The 16,202-nt window shown below is 41.8% G+C and overlaps 1 protein-coding gene across 1 annotated transcript; it reads left to right on the top strand.

The window, feature by feature from the left end:
• Positions 1-213: 213 nt before the first annotated feature.
• On the top strand, positions 214-15,538 carry pard6a (par-6 family cell polarity regulator alpha). The gene is made up of 6 exons (XM_040026599.1): positions 214-605; positions 7,064-7,286; positions 12,142-12,431; positions 12,712-12,837; positions 13,711-13,910; positions 14,226-15,538. The coding sequence occupies exons 1-6, from the start codon at positions 528-530 to the stop codon at positions 14,551-14,553; spliced, it is 1,245 nt and encodes a 414-aa protein (XP_039882533.1). The 5' UTR covers positions 214-527; the 3' UTR covers positions 14,554-15,538.
• Positions 15,539-16,202: the final 664 nt, after the last annotated feature.

The raw sequence follows: 16,202 nt of genomic DNA, 5'->3' as shown, positions 1-16,202 counted from the left end.
TTCACCAGGCTATCAGTATGATGTAAGTAAAAGTGATTTGACATTAGAACAGAGTATTATCCTTTCTGTCCTTGTGCCAGCAAAAGCAAAGGAGGAGTAATATGAATCTGTCCACTGGAGTATGGAGCAGCACACACACGCACACACGGCGAGAGAGAGAGAGAGAGAGAGTAATAGACAGGTCATGTTGTGTTTTCTTCTTCCAGTATCACGTCCCGCCCCCTGTGTTCATCAGGAGGAGGGGTGGGGAGCAGAAGGGCGGGTTTCGCTGGTACCTCAGATCTCATACTGGATTTACCGGACTGCACCTGTGAGGAGCCGGGTTTGTTTCTGCGCGTCGGGAGGAACGAAAGGCGGGCCCGCAGCAGCACGGCAGCCAGGAGCCTGTCCGAGGACAACACCATTACCGCTGCAGCCCCTCAGCAGCTTTACGCTCGAGAGTAGAGGAGGGAGCTGCCAGGCTGTCAGACCTCCAGCGGATATTTTTACCCGCAGTGCCTCAGACAAGCAGCCGACCGAGGAGCACAATGTCCAGGCAACAGCAGCAGCAGCAACAGCGGACTTCGTTCAGACTGTCGGACAACCTGGTGGAGGTCAAGAGCAAAGTAAGTGATGGGCTGCTGACTGATGCTGTTAGCGACGCAGGGTGTGCGTTATCAGGACCCCAGCCCTCCGCTCTTCTCATCCAGATCGTGATGTAACAAACACAAATATCTGGCCGCTGCAAATTCACGCGATATTTAGAAGAAACGAAATCCGACCGGGTTCAGCTGACAGCGGCCTGGCTGCTGCCGCCCGCAGCCCCCCCACCAACACCACCAACACCATCAACATCGTGTCAGCCTGCTCAGCCTCGATAATCCCAGTCCTGTGTTTAACTCGATCTGTGTGTGTGTGTGTGTGTGTGTGTGTGTGTGGTGCCAAGCTGTTGTTGGCTTATTCTTTGGTGTTTACATTTTAGTTGTTTGTGAGGTTTAGCTTTTGTAATAAGAGAAATAATGAGAAATAAGCATACCGAACACATAAAATTACAGTGTGATTATTCTGTAATAGTAAGTGCTTTCATGAAGATGAAAACCAAAATATTTTTTAGGTGAAGCTGTGTCCGTAAACTCAAATATTGGCAGCATTTTCAACGTACTTTTTATTGCTAATGTTTGAAGAGCCTGAAAAATAGTTTAAAGATAAAACCTTCCACAGGCCCTTCAGCCGCCTCGCACAGACTGTAGACTGGTTTCACATGAAGAACGTGGACCAGTCCACGTATAGAAATATGTAGACTGAGTCAGTGCTCAAACCCACGCAGTTTTTTGTAGGTAGGAGGGGGTGTGTCAGAAACACCTGTGGTTCTGTAGAAGTCTGTGTCCTGTGACGTGCTTAAAGTCAAACAACATGAAGGGCAGTTTAGTAAATGAAGCTCCTGTTAGAGAATTCTGTGATTTCCTCTGCTTCACAGTCAGGTTTGTGCCGTGCTCATGACATCCGCCTGCAAACTGATAGCGCTAGGGAACATTTTTAGCTTTACAATGGGATTTACCAGTGGGTCATGTCACAGTGGCAACGTTCATCCTTTATAAGCAAGTTGTGTTTCCCATGATTATCCAAAGGAATTGACACTAGAATGGGCAACATAGCCTCAAAATGATATCCATTTTTTAAGGAAATCCAATAATGTGAATTTGATGATGTTCTAAATGAACATTGTATCAGAGAGTGCAGCTTGCAGACAGCAGCACTGATTAGTGCAAAAAAGAGGGAGATTTTCCTTTTATTCCAGTGTGCTACTGTCAGTGATGACACATTATAGTGCAGTAAGAGTGACAGCATTATATACAGTGACAAAGAGTGAGTCGAATGTAAGCACACTGCTTAACTCTTTAGCAGTAACTGAAGTAACTTAACAGTTCAGTAACGCGGGACGGTGTTATCACCTATTAGAATCAGTACGTGGTTTGGTTCTTATACAACACCTTTCTCCTCAGTTTCATCATTTACAACAGTTTCTACTACTTGTCTCATTCACGCAGTCACACACACACACATTCACCTAGTGCTTTTGTCTATCAGTCACACACTTACCCTCTGAAGAATGGATCAGTATCTTACCCACTGTCCAATCTCTGCTCTTCCTGTCATTCAGTTCAGTTCAGTTGTATTTATATAGCACCAACTCACAACAACTGTCAGCTCAAGATGACAGTTGTGATTTGTCATTTGGTTGTATGGAGTATAACAAGCTGGTGGTCCAGTGATGATGGCTGAGTCATTTGTTTACTTTTGGGTCACACGTCACCAGCTGATCATATTTCCTGCTCAGATGCCTTCATGGCCTTGCTGTACTGGCTGCTGTGTTTTTAACTCAACCGGTTTGTTGTTTACATTTTTAGTGGGAACAGTTTCGTGAATATTTTGCGCAGTCTTTCAGCTTTACTCTGTGCTTTGCCATACAACCAGAAATTTTACACCAGAGATGAGCTAATGAACATCAGGGCTACAACTCCTGAGGACTTATTTCCATCATTCATTGCCTGATCTGGCCATTCAGGTTCATGAAGTGAGACGCTGTAGGAGAGGAAAGCAAGCCGGTACGCTCCTGCATCTCCACCGCCTCCATACTCCACTACAGGGAACATAAGCTCATTGGGCAGTAAAATAGATGAACTCCAGCTATTGATGGGGAAAAACAGAGACTGCTCTAAATTGGCTGTTTTGTGTTTAATGGAAACTTGACTGAGTGGATCTATACTGGACTCTGTGGTGCAGTTGGTAGAACTCCAACTCTTCAGAGCGGATTGCCACATGAAGTTCTTCGGCAAGACAAAGGTGGAGGTATCTGTTTTTCTGCTTACAGTGGCTGGTGTAATGATGTGACTGTTATTCAGCAATACTGCTCCCCTCATCTGGACTCAAATGCTCATCCCTTCAGTAATTTCTCCATCTCCCTAGAAACCTCTCTCCCTACTTGAAAGAGATGTAAACAAACTCAAAACAGAACACCCAGAAAGCAGCAGGACCAGGCTCAGTGTCTCCATCCACCCTGAAGCCCTGTGCTGATCAGAGACATGTCATGTGCCAGCCTGCTTCCACAGGACTTATCATTCCTGTTCCATTTTTTTAAAAAAGGGATCACAAACCGACCTGTTGCTCTGACCTCTGTAGTCATGAAGAGTTTGACCGTCTGGTACTATCACATCTAAACTCTATCACTGTCCCCCTCCTGGATCCCCTGCAGTTCGCCTACAGAGCCAACAGGTCAGTAGGTGATGCTGTTAACATGGCACTGCATCTGGACTCTGCAGGAATTTATGCTAGGCTACTTTTTGTGGACTTTGGTTGTGCTTTTAATATATTCATCCCTACTCTGCTGCAGGAAAAGCTCTCCCAGCTGAATGTGTCTGCTCCCACCTGCAGGTGGATCATTGACTTCCTGTCTTTCATTGCATCAGCACTGGTTCCCCTCAGGGCTCTGTCTTTACTTTTCTAATCTTCTTCTTGTATACCAACAGTTGCACCTCCAGACATCAGTCTGTAAACTTCCGAAGTTTGCAGATGACACCACCCTGTTGGGCTTATCTCGTGTGGAGATGAGTCCGTCTATATGAGCGAGATTGACTGGTGACTTTGTGCAGTGACAACAACCTGGAGCTTAAATGTTGTGAAAACAGTGGAGATGACAGTGGAAACCAGACACCCCTCCCAAACATCAGCCTCCTCATCAAGAAGACACAACAGAGAAAATACAACCTGCCAACGTCAGTGATGGTGCAGTTTTTCTCCATCAATGAATCTATTCTCACCTCCTCCATCACCGTGCTGCTGCCAAGGACAAATGCAGACTGCAGCATGTCATTCCCTCCACTGAGAAGGTGATTGGCAGCAATCTGCCTCCCTACAAGACTTGTAGACCTCCAGGACTCTATGAAGTGGGGGGTCGGCATGGATCTTGCTTGCCTGTCTCAAACTGTTTGTGACACTGCCCTTTGGCAGGAGGCTGTGGTCCTTTAGAAACAACATGTCATGGCATAAGAACAGTTTTACACAATGACACAGCAACAAATTCCTCTTTTGTACAAAGTTGCCAATAAAAAGGAACAGATATAAATACATTATATTGCCAAAAGTATTCACCCATCCAAATTATTGAATTCAGGTGTTCTAATCACTTTCATGGCCACAGGTGTATAAACTACAGAGATTTCTATGCTGAGCCTGGGAGCCTGGGAGAGCCAGTGCATAACATATTGTAATTTTCATTTGCACCTGTGTAAGAAAAAAAATGAAGAAAATTTTTGCTATTGTCATCAGAAAAAACAGAAAGAGCAGGTTAAGCAGGTGATATGATCATGGTAATGGTATCAAATAATAATGTTGGATTGTGCTGACTGTTAAAAGCCAGCCTTGTAAAATAGACAGCTCTGTTTTCTTTGACCAGGGCTGATAGAACCAGGTGGTTGGTAGATTAGTTTTTACCTCCAACTCTAACAAGCTGAAGTTCAAAGATATAAAATTGTCCTGCATCCACTGCGATGCTAACTGGTGAAACACTCCAAACACTAATATTAGTTCTCCTCCTCCTCTGCCAGGGTCCCAGTACCCATCTGAACCGACCCCAGTGAGGCCTCTGTAGTCTGTCCTGCGCTACCAGGATTCAGTTCAAAATAAAAAAGTCAAACTTCATGAAACCAACAAAATCACTCAATGCAAATGATTTATTGGCTCCAGAATGACAGAGTGCCATCTGTAAAGTTGCACAATTATCAACAGCAGCAGCCAGCAGAGAAAGCGCAGGTTGACTCTAAGTCGTCAGTGAATGCTGAGGACTGCAGGATCAGAGACCAGCTGACAAGGAGAGACAGGGTGAAGCAGCCTGAGGTAGTACGACACGGAGAATCAGTCTATAGATGAGAAGTTCCAGTCAGTGGGGCACGCAAGGGAACAAGTGGTCAGATGCATTGTCACTGAGCACAGCCTCAGTTTTCCTTGGATCCCAGCTTTTTTTCTGCTCAATCCCATCCAGGAAATCATCTCCTTCTCATTTTCAAGCAATACAAAATGCTGCCACCAGAATACTTATGTTTTCTCCTAAGTCAGCTCATATTACTCCTGCTTTATACTCAACACCGGCTACTTATATACAGAGCACTAAATGAAAATGCAGCAATCTTTTATCTCAGAATGTGTTACTCGTGTGAGATTGGGGTGGGGATGGAGCCTTTCAGCCAGTGGCAAAAGAAATTTTGGATTTCTGAAGTCCCACTTTGACTTCATTTATCCAACTCTGTGGACTCATTCTTATTGTTTAATAACTTTCTTTATAATGTTTTCTTTCATGCTGTGTTTGAACTTGGCTTTATATTCCTGTTAACTGTGCTTCCATTTTCCATTCAATCGTATTGTTATTATTCATAAGAACATGTGAGCACTTTATGCCAACACATATGTGAAAAGCACTTTAAAAATAACCTTATTGTTTTACTTAAACAAAGAGCACCAGTGTGACTCTTCTGTACCCCACTAATCCCTAAAACCTGATTACGGCCCTGAATGCAGCAACGTCAACATTTCCATATATCATATGACAGTACTGGTAAAGTAGCATGCCACCCTAGAGTCCAAGATACAGATGAATGGTCTGATAAAGCACACATTCTTCACACTGAGTACGCCCAGTATAGCTTTCAAGGCAAACATGCCAGTGAGAGGTCTAATACTCTGTGCTGTTAATTATAGAGCTAAAGGGAGGCACAGTATTTGTGTTAATATCCACCGGAAGAAGCATAATGTTGGGAGACAAAACAAAGTCAGCGTGGATCTCATTCTGTAATTACTGTTTGAAAGTTTCTGTTATAATATACAGTTGGGACAAAAATTAAACTCCAGAGTTTGAGTTTTAGGTCATGTCTCAGTTTTAATTAAACAATTTTTAAACATTTCTGCTTTCGCCAGGCATCACTAGTTCCAAACAGCACACAAACAGTACGTGCCTTGTCAGTACATCACGCAAGTTGGAGATGCCACGATACAGGAAGACTGATAGAATGACATAATTTTTAAGATTTGTTACTACAGTACATAAAAATAACAAATATTCCATAATATTTGAAATATGTTTAAACTCCTGTACCAGTACTGTCCCTACAGTTCGCTGTGATTTTTCCTTGTTTGTGTTTCCATTCATGAAATGGGCACTGTACCTCTACATCCATATCAAAGGTGGTTACTGAGGGTGGCCTTTATGAGGGGCTTGGATTTTAGCACTGAAATGAAACAAAATCTCAAATTTTACTGTCGGTGTTCACGTTAGCCTTATCTATGTAGATTAATTTACTTCTATACTATACTAATATAAAGCACTTTGAGGCGATTGTTGTGTGGTTTGGTGCTATATAAATAAAATGGAATTGAATCGATAATTAGAAATGCATTAAGAGGATCCCCCTTTTTGATTTAACGCAATGCAGTCGCTGCTACTGAGAGAGAAGCTACAGGAAATGGCGGTAAACAGGTCCAGATAAATAGAGAGGGTTGTGTCAGGAAGGGCATCCGGCATAATATCTTTGGTAAATAAAACATGCAGATGATCAAGAATGAGATTTCCATGTCAGATCAGTCGAACCCACAGCCTCCAGTGCTGTTGGCCATGCGGGTGCTGGTGGAAACTGTGCTTCTGCTGGCTGAAAACAAGGAGAAACAAAGGCAGGGTTGTGGAGGTGAATGCAGGGACTCTAAATGTAGGGACTATGACTGCTGAAGTGAGAGAGATGCTGATATGATGGTGAGAAGAAAGTTAGATATAGTGTGCATGCAGGAGACCAGGTGAAAGGAACCCAGGCCAGGGGCATTGGAGGTGGATGCAAGCTGTTCTCTCATAGTACAGATAGGAAGAGAGTGGGGGTCATGTTGAAGGAAGAGTTGGTGAACAGTGATCTGATGTTGAAGAGTGTCGGACAGAATCATGACTCTGAAGCTGGAAATGCTCAGTATTACATTTAGCTAAAATTGTAAACACAGATTGAGCCTCACTATTAAACATCATTTGATGTGTGTTTGTTGCCTTCTACAGTTTGATGCAGAATATCGTCGTTTTGCTCTGAAGAGAAATGGTCCAGGGGGCTTCAAGGAGTTCTACCGCCTCCTCCAAACGATTCATCACATCCCTGGTGTTGATGTGCTACTAGGATATGCAGATGTCCACGGGGACCTCCTTCCAATCAACAATGATGAAAATTACCACAAAGCCATTGCATCAGCCAATCCGCTGCTCCGCATTATTATAACCAAGAGAGGTAAGAGAAAAAATGAGGTAAAAATACATTTTTAGTTAATTAGGCTTGAAAAATTACTTTGCAAAGCAATCTAAATGACAGATCTCTTAAACATGTTATATGTCTTTCTACACATTGATCCTACAGTTATTTTAATGGCTTCCAAAGTATATTTCATGTCTTTTTAAAATGTTTTCGTCCCTCCAAGAGAATAACATCAATGATTAATTTACTAGTGGACGATCACATCCATCTGTCTATCCATTTTCTTCCGCTTATCTGGGGCCACGTTGTGGGGTCAGCAGCCTAAGCAGAGAAGCCCAGACCTCCCTGTCCGTAGCCACTTCCTCCAGCTTTTAATGGAGAACACCGAGGCATTTCCAGGCCTGCCGTTACCCATCAGCTGCCTCTGAAGTCCCGTAAGCTAACCAAGCCCTACAGGACTCCTTCTTTAGCGTGTTGGCTCCCTTCACCTCGGTTATCCACTATCAAGTTCGGAGGTTACCACCATGACAGGCACCGGCCACCTTGCAGCTGCAGCTCAGTGCAGTAGCCTGTAGCCTCATGTGCAGCAATGGAGGTGTTGCACATGGTCCATTCGGACTCAATGTCCTTAGCCTCCCTCGGAATGCTGTTGAAGCTCCACCTGAAGTGGGAGTTTAAGATCTCGTGGACCGGGGGCCTTTGCCAGGCATTCCCAGCACACCCTCGCTATACATGAACAATCCCATTGCTCTTATTTTTAATCAATCACTGCTTACCAGTTTTAAAGAATTTACAGAATCTGATAATTCTTGTCCGACAATTTAGGTCATGCACGCATTTTTCCTGAGCTTTTCCCGAGCTCACTTCACTGACTCCAGCTGGTTCTAAACAATTTATTCCAGTGCTGGCATTTAATCTGACTGCTTGTTAAATTTCATGTTAATTTTGAAATCATTTAATTGCTCAAAAGTACACTGAGGACTTATTTGTTACCCTTATGTGTCTGGATTTTACTTCACTGAATCGGCAGAGGTCAGCAAGCTCAGTATTCCCACTGAGAATGGCAGCTTCTTCCAATTTTAAATCTCTTTTTAAAGCATACAAATCAAGAATTAGTGAAAAATTGGCACTTCCAAAGCTCTGAACATAACCCACAGTAATGTATCCAAGTTTAAAAAGAGAACCACCCTTGTGACACTGACAACTATGACGTCACTAACCAGTTAAACTGGCTTCGTAGCACACACCTCTGGTAGCACATACTTTGTGCCCAAGACATAGCAAGAGTGAATAATTCAAGAAAGACAAAAATGTATCCTGTAATTTTACAGGTAGACTGTAATGTTAGTGAGCTTTATTGTTTACCCCTGAGACACTACATATGAAGCAGAAACACTTATTACACCTGCTGACAGTGGTGATGTTTATCCATCCATCATTATGGATTATGTGAGTGTTTTCTAATACACTGTACCATTGTTGTCTCCCAGTACACCTTTTCATGCTATGTCATAACTCAGGATGTGATGACATTAATGTGCTGCTTAGCAGGCTGCTAGAGATCGGAGTCACAGACAGCTGCCAGCAAATCAGATCAGCTCTATGGTCTGGGGAACTAAAAAGGAAGCGAGCTCAGGAAAACAAGGCCCTGGAAACACAGAGAGAGCAAACATGTGCACGTGCAATACGTTTGTTGAAATCTTATTGAGGAGGCTTGTATTCGTTTTGTTTACTCTTTTAAACTCTGCAGTCCAGAAATGATAAAATCCTGTAAATCCTACTGAAAAATCTTAAACCCATGCATTGCATTAGGAGTAGTGGCGTCACTAGAAAGGATTAGGACTTGAGTAAGGCAGCTAAAATCTATTCCCACAATCACTTATCTTTCATTCCTGAAGTGTAATCCCATTTATTCACTGCATCCACATGATTGGCAAAATTTGCACAGCTGAAGGATAGAGCAACAGGAAGATTAAGTGGTGGCGATAGTTTGTTTTTAACTAACCAGGTCTGTCTCAAATAAGTTCAGTAAGGATCTCACATTTGTATTAGTAGTCTTTGTAGCAGCTCTGTTGCTCACTAGTGTCACTTGTAAGTATTCAGTGAAATGTGAAAGACTTCTAAATGACTGAAGACGTCATCAAACCCTTTATGAAGGCAACAAAAAGTTCATTTTACACTGAAAACAGCAGATATGTGTTTCCTTTCCTACACGCTTCTCTCTCCACTTCAATTCCTCTTACTTGGCTACATTCATTTTGACCTTTACTACAGCTTGTCTTTGTGTGTTAGCACTGGTGTGCATTTGTGAGTATGTGTTTGTGAGTGAGGGATAGACAGGGGGATACCACAGGATAGAAACCCATCTGCTGCTTTAAGCCATTAGCCATGAGTGAGTTTATTTTACTTTTTGGAGCAAGATAATCTCACTCAGTTTATATGACTGAGTTTATATGACTGATGTCTTTTGAGACTTCATCAGTCATATCAGTTCCATGCAATGCCACTACTGTGTGTGTGTGTGTGTGTGTGTGTGTGTGCGTGTGTGTGTGTGTGCGTGTGTGTGTGTGTGTGTGTGTGCGTGTGTGTGTGTGTGTGAAAGAGAGAGAGATGTTGACTTGCACTTGTTGATTACTTTAACACATTAACACTGCAACAAAGTCTACATCGAGTAGACTTTGACACAACAAAGCAGTTATATGTATTTTAATCAGTAAAGTTCCATGTGAAGAATCAAAGTGACTACGGTCTTAGTAATACTGACAGAAGAGCAGTGTGTACATTTGTGCTGCTCCACCCTGAGTATGTTGCTGAGGTGATTTATGATAACTAAGAGACAAAATACCTTTTTTCACATCACAATTTTGCATCTGATAAACTAAAAGTGTCAAACTGGAAACTACTGATACAGTACAACTTGTAACACGTGGCACAGAAATGTCATGTTGCACTGAGAGAAACACTAAGAAATGGAGCGGCGGTAAACAGACTAAGTAATCATGGTTGATGGGTTCAAAACACAAGAGCTTTGAAAAAAGTGTGTTTTAACAAATACAATTTAAACAAAATAACACAATAGATGCACCAGTTGTCTGATGCATTGTTTTAAATGTAAAACAGCGTCACAGTGATTACAGGAGCTGTTATCACAATTGAAAAAAATTATACAGTTTCAGACCTGATAGTCTGCTTTTAAATAGGAGGTGAAGTAACAAAGCCCTTACAGAATGACGCTCCCCCTTTGTCTGCACTGTGCACAGGCCTGTTGTTGTCCTGCACTGCATATGGCCATATGGCACCCCCTTGGGCTCCAGATGGTGGGGCACTACAGAGTGAGGTCACACTAGAAAGAAACATACAAATGCTCATGACAGCTGCAGATAACAGAAACATGGTACATTAGGGACAGATATATGGGGCACTAAGACACAGACACAGATTTACTCTTTACAGCCATCCTGAATACCATTTCTGAGCTCCAAAGCTTATGATAGTAGTAAGCAGCAAATATTTAAAGCTTTAGCCAGCAGAGAGGGGGAGGTTCATGTCTGATCTTATAGCTTTGATGTTGTCTGTCAATGTCACTCCACATACATGTTAGAGATCGTGGGTTCACTGTAATTTCGGCTATAGTGCGTGTTTTGTTGATTTAATTATGAGGTCATAGAGTGTTTTATAAAATGTGAAAAGTTGTGGAGATGAGCGAAGGCCCTGCAGCCAGAATGCCAAGACTACTGATTAATAAGTAAACCTGGCTGGGCTAAAATTTTGGCAGAAAACAGTCACACAGGTCGTTTATGCCTGCTGTTACCATCATTAGCGGTCACGCTAGAACTGGACTGAAAATCAGTATCAGTACCAACAGGTTGGATGGAGGGATGAATCCAAATTTGAAATTTTTGGTTCAAATTGTCACCAGTTTTTACTGTATGGGGCGGGTCAAAAAATAAACAAAGATGAGATTCAGTAAAAAATGTGCAAAGTAAAGCTAGCATGTCACAGGTCTGCCATAAATATTTACAGTTATTTGAGACTGTGGTGGGGCAGTGATCATTCCTCACTGTTTCCTGTAGGAGCTGGTCTAACTGGGACACACTGGAATTTAACAACTTTGTATGAGGTTTAGCACATGTTTAACTATTTCTGAAAAAGACTATACTTTGTGTCCTTGTATATAACATACAAGAACACAAAATAATGATCAATACAGGTTGTTCAGTTAGCTAAAATGGCTGGTTTTATTCCTGACAAAATATGGATACAGACAGAATGGAACTGTGGGAAAAAATGATCGGAAGCTAGTAGTAATATTGTGTTCATATCTGAGACTGACAGTACACACAAGAAAGCTCTGATCTTTTGAATGTAGAAATTTTGGAATTAAAGTTCAACTATCCAATATCAAAGACTTGTGGAAATGAGCTTCTTCCGAAGGGTGGCTGGCCTCCCTTAGAGATCGGGTAAGTTTGGCCATCTGGGAGGGACTCAGAGTAGAGCAGCTGCTCCTCCACATTGAAAGGAGGTAGTTGAGGTGGTTCGGGCATCTAACAAAGATGCCTCCTGGGTGAGGTGTTCTGGGCATGTCCTACCGGGAAGAGGCCGCGGGGCAGACCCAGGACATGCTGGAGAGGTTATATCTCTCAGCTGGCCTCGGAGCACCCTGGTGTTCCCCTGGACAAGCTGGAGGAGGTGGCCAGGAAGAGGGAGGCTTCTCTTTTTAGGCTGCTGCCCCTGCGACCCAGCCCAAATAAGCGGAACAAGATGGATGGACTTTATTTTTTCCAATTATGGTGTAAATAATACACCGTAACTGTAAAGTTTAACACTTTAAAAGAATCACAAATCAGCAAGTAGCCATTAACAGTCTCCATTCTTTTGTGTCTTCTTAAAGAGGATGAACCTATCATTTTTGGCACCAACTCCCTTCAGAGGCGTAGAAAGGGGCTGGGCTTAACGAGCCTGCGCGCCACTGGCTCAGGCTCCACCCACTCAAAGGGCAGATCTGGCCTCATGATTGGACCACCAAAGAACTTCAGACAGATTTCTTCAATCATCGATGTGGACATTTTGCCTGAGACACATCGACGGGTACGACTTCACAAGCATGGCACTCAAAAACCACTTGGGTTCTACATACGTGACGGCGTGAGCGTGCGGGTGACACCGCAGGGCGTAGAGAAGGTAAGGTTTGTTACTTTGCTTTTACCCTGCTTACAAGACAGTACTCTGCCTTTAATGCTGACAAAATTGATGAATTATTTCCCTGTAATTCACCAATGATGTACCAATTGTGCAGTTATGATTGGGCCGGTAAGATACCCCATCTCAAAATTTCTCTAAAACTATCAGCAAGTAGCACCTTCATGCAGACATAAAGATAAAAGTTATGAATATATTAATATCAGCTATAATAGCTAAAAGCTGTTGTCTCATATTTGTATCTTTCTTCTTGCTCCTGAAGGTTCCAGGGGTGTTTATATCTCGTCTTGTGCGTGGTGGGTTAGCAGAAAGCACTGGGCTGTTGGGTGTTAACGACGAGATCCTCGAGGTCAATGGCATCGATGTAGCAGGAAAATCTTTGGATCAGGTAAATGCCCTTCCAGGCTCAAAGAAAATTCAATATATACAGAAGAAGATTCAGAATTAACTTGATCAAGATTCAAGTGTGCTTCTTTTTCATGAACAGTAAATGTACTTTGCCCATAAATTACAACACAGTCGCACTTGTGTGTGTCGTTTTTTTTTCCTTATCCGTAGTGGATACAAGCTTACAAAGTAACAGTTCAAAAACAGCTTAGGAAGTAAAAGTAGTAGTAATGATTAGACCAGCGTTTGTATGTATCAAAGTAATGGGGTGTTAAGTCACTCTATATGCACTCATTAGAGCATTTTAATGATAATCAATCAGGGCTGGACTGGTAATCTGGCATACTGGTAGGCCAACACACTTTTGGGCCAATGGGTCAATTGAAGCGCTGCTGCGCACTGGCTTTACAAGAACTGACAGCAGCCCATTTGGTCATTTTAATTACTGACAATGTATTGCCCAATCAAGTCTCTAAAAGCTACCGGGCCCTCCCATACTTACGCACATGCACCTTGTAGAATACAGTTTGGTAAAACGAATGGCTAATTTCACCATGGGCCACTCTTAATGGCTAAAGTTTAGCTTTTAACTGTCACATGTTTCAGTGGAGTGCAAAAAAGAAACTTTTGTATTACAGCAACATGATAAAGAGTAAAAATAGTAAAGTCTACAATAAATAACAAATAAACTAACAAATAAAGTAAGACTGGCATTGTGTGGAGAAGAGTGGAGTGCAAATTGCACAATATTATATTCATAAAAAAATAATATTATATGTTATATATAACATGTACACTTTAAATCTAAGAAAAACAGCTGCATTTTTCATCGCATCATTTAAGCCCTATTTGACTATCTCATCTGTCATTTTAGGTCACAGACATGATGGTGGCAAATAGTCACAACCTTATTGTGACCGTAAAGCCAGCTAACCAGAGGAACAATGTTACGCATCGTAGGAGTAAAACCTCTGTAGGTAACTCGGGTTCTCTGGGCTCAGTTGGATCTACAGGCTCTGCCGTGTCACATGACTCACAAAGCCCCGCCTCTCTGAGCAATCCCATCACTGCAAGGTTTGTCATGCATATTATCTTTTTTTGGGGCTGCTTATGAACAGAAAGAATGGGGACTGTGGCAGCACTGGCGTACATCATATCTGTTAAAGGAGAAAAAGAAAAAGAAGTTTGTGCTTAAACGTTTAATGAAATGAAACTTCATTGAAACTGTTGTTTTGAAATAATAATGAGAATCATGAATTTTAGAAAAATGCAGTCGAAGCTAGCTGAATTCTCAACTTTATTCACAAGTTGCCAATAGGAACGGACACGTGCAGTTCATATTGCATTCACTTTTTTCTTAATCATTTGGCATGTCTTTTGTTACCATAGCAACAGCATTGCTGAGGGTGACAGTGATGATGGTGGTGATGATGATGATGAAGGTGACCTCATTCTGGAGAATGACTGCCTGACACCCTACGACTCCCACCGGGTCACTAACAGCACCACTATGCCGGACAGAGACTCACTTAGCAATGGGCCACATAGCTACACCGTGGGTAGGCCCCTCCCACAGAGTGTCTCATTGCCCAGTAATGTTGGAGCATCCCTGAGAGACAGCGCCATGATGATCTCCAGCCACAACGGAAACTCCACCCACACAACTAGTAGCAGTGAGGAGAGCATGAGAGAAGATAGCAACGTAACAGCACTGTAACCACGACAGCACTGTTCCATTGAGGACTATGAATGTTAGCGCAACAGTGCTGAAACCACGGCAAATACAGGTGGCTGTGGTCCTGTTAGATAACAGACTTCTAAAAGAGGAGGGAGTTGACGTATGAAGCACTGACAGGACCTCCGGAGGGACCATTCACAGTCTTCTGCTAGTTTACACTTTACCTCTTTCCCGCCTTGGTGGATTGTTGGCTTTTACTGTATGAAGGCATAGGAACACTGTATACGATGCAACGTATGGCTGAAGTTTTCAGCTTTGTCAGGTTCTATAAACAACAGTAATTATATCATTTTTTAAAAAATGTTATATTATGGAAATGTTTAAATACCATAATGTATTAACAGATTAATATTGACCATTTAATTAAAAAAATTAAATAGTTATAAATCCTCTTGTAAAAGCCATAAGTCACTTTGATGTCAATGTATTTTAAAAAATGTCTTCAAACCTATAGTTGACTTTCATGTTTTATTTTTGCGGCACCACAACAACCAGTGCAAGTAGCACTACGTCACTTTGGCATCTCTAACTGTGAAACTTTGTGTCTGTGTAGTAAACTTAATGCTTAGTGTGGCAAACATGGCGGATACACATGGAAGCTTCATGAAATGAAGCAAAGTGATTAAAGTTGTTTTAGCATTTGGGTAACTGGGTCTTAGACTGCCGACATCTCAGAATTACAGGTAGTTCTGGCTCCGCTTCTCTCCCTGCTGTAACTTTGTCAAAAGCTTTTAATACTTCAGGAAAAGCACAGCAGTAAATGAACAAAGGTAACATGTATTTTAACCCAATACTACTTACTTTACATTGATTACATTTAAATAAAAGTTTACTGTGATTTAAAGCAGAAGCATCAGTAAGTCAGTCTGTTTTATGGTTCTGACAGTACCCATTGTCCACAGCTGAAAGTCTTCAAACCCCTGCAGCATTTGAAGAACACAAATAAAATCCTGTTTCCTCACAATGGGAGATGAGATGTGATTTGCTAAAAGTATATTTATTACTCACCTCACCATTTACCGTTTGTGTCAATCTTTCTGAACTTCAAATTCCTACACAGCAAACTAGCAGGAGGAGACACCTCCAAGACACAAGACAAATTATTTAGCACTTGTTGTTGTACTCATCAAATAGTGACCCAATTGTACTATAAAGCACCAAATTTTACCAAATGTAAGTTTTATTGGTGAACAATTGGTTTAAAAAAAAGTAACACCGAGGGGAATGTCATAATAATTTCTTGCAATTATTCTCATCACATGTGCACAACTGGCTGATTTAAAGTTTCACGTTTAATTGTTTGTTATTGTTTTTTTTATTTTAAACTAAAACCAAAAGAAATGAAAACTTTTGTTCCCAATCATGTGTTTCTGAAAAATGTGTGGCCAACCCTGCAATGGGGTTGGTTGTTACACAGTGACAGAGTGCTAATTACTTTTTTTTGGTTAGGGTTAGAGACCCATTTTGAACCAGCATCTTAAGCTTTGATTTAATAAAAGAATGATTATTGAACAATGTTTCAATGATCAACAATTCATGCAAGATTGAAAAATGTGACAACCAACGCCAGTCTTATAGGGTAATGACAATAATACAAAGAAAGGAGAAACCAAAAAAAACCAACTATC

This window comes from Simochromis diagramma, unplaced genomic scaffold (assembly GCF_900408965.1).
Source record: "Simochromis diagramma unplaced genomic scaffold, fSimDia1.1 OVJJ01000293.1, whole genome shotgun sequence".
Taxonomy (NCBI): domain Eukaryota; kingdom Metazoa; phylum Chordata; class Actinopteri; order Cichliformes; family Cichlidae; genus Simochromis; species Simochromis diagramma.
The sequence above is the reverse complement of the archived record's forward strand: the minus strand, read 5'-3'. Positions and strand labels throughout refer to the sequence as shown.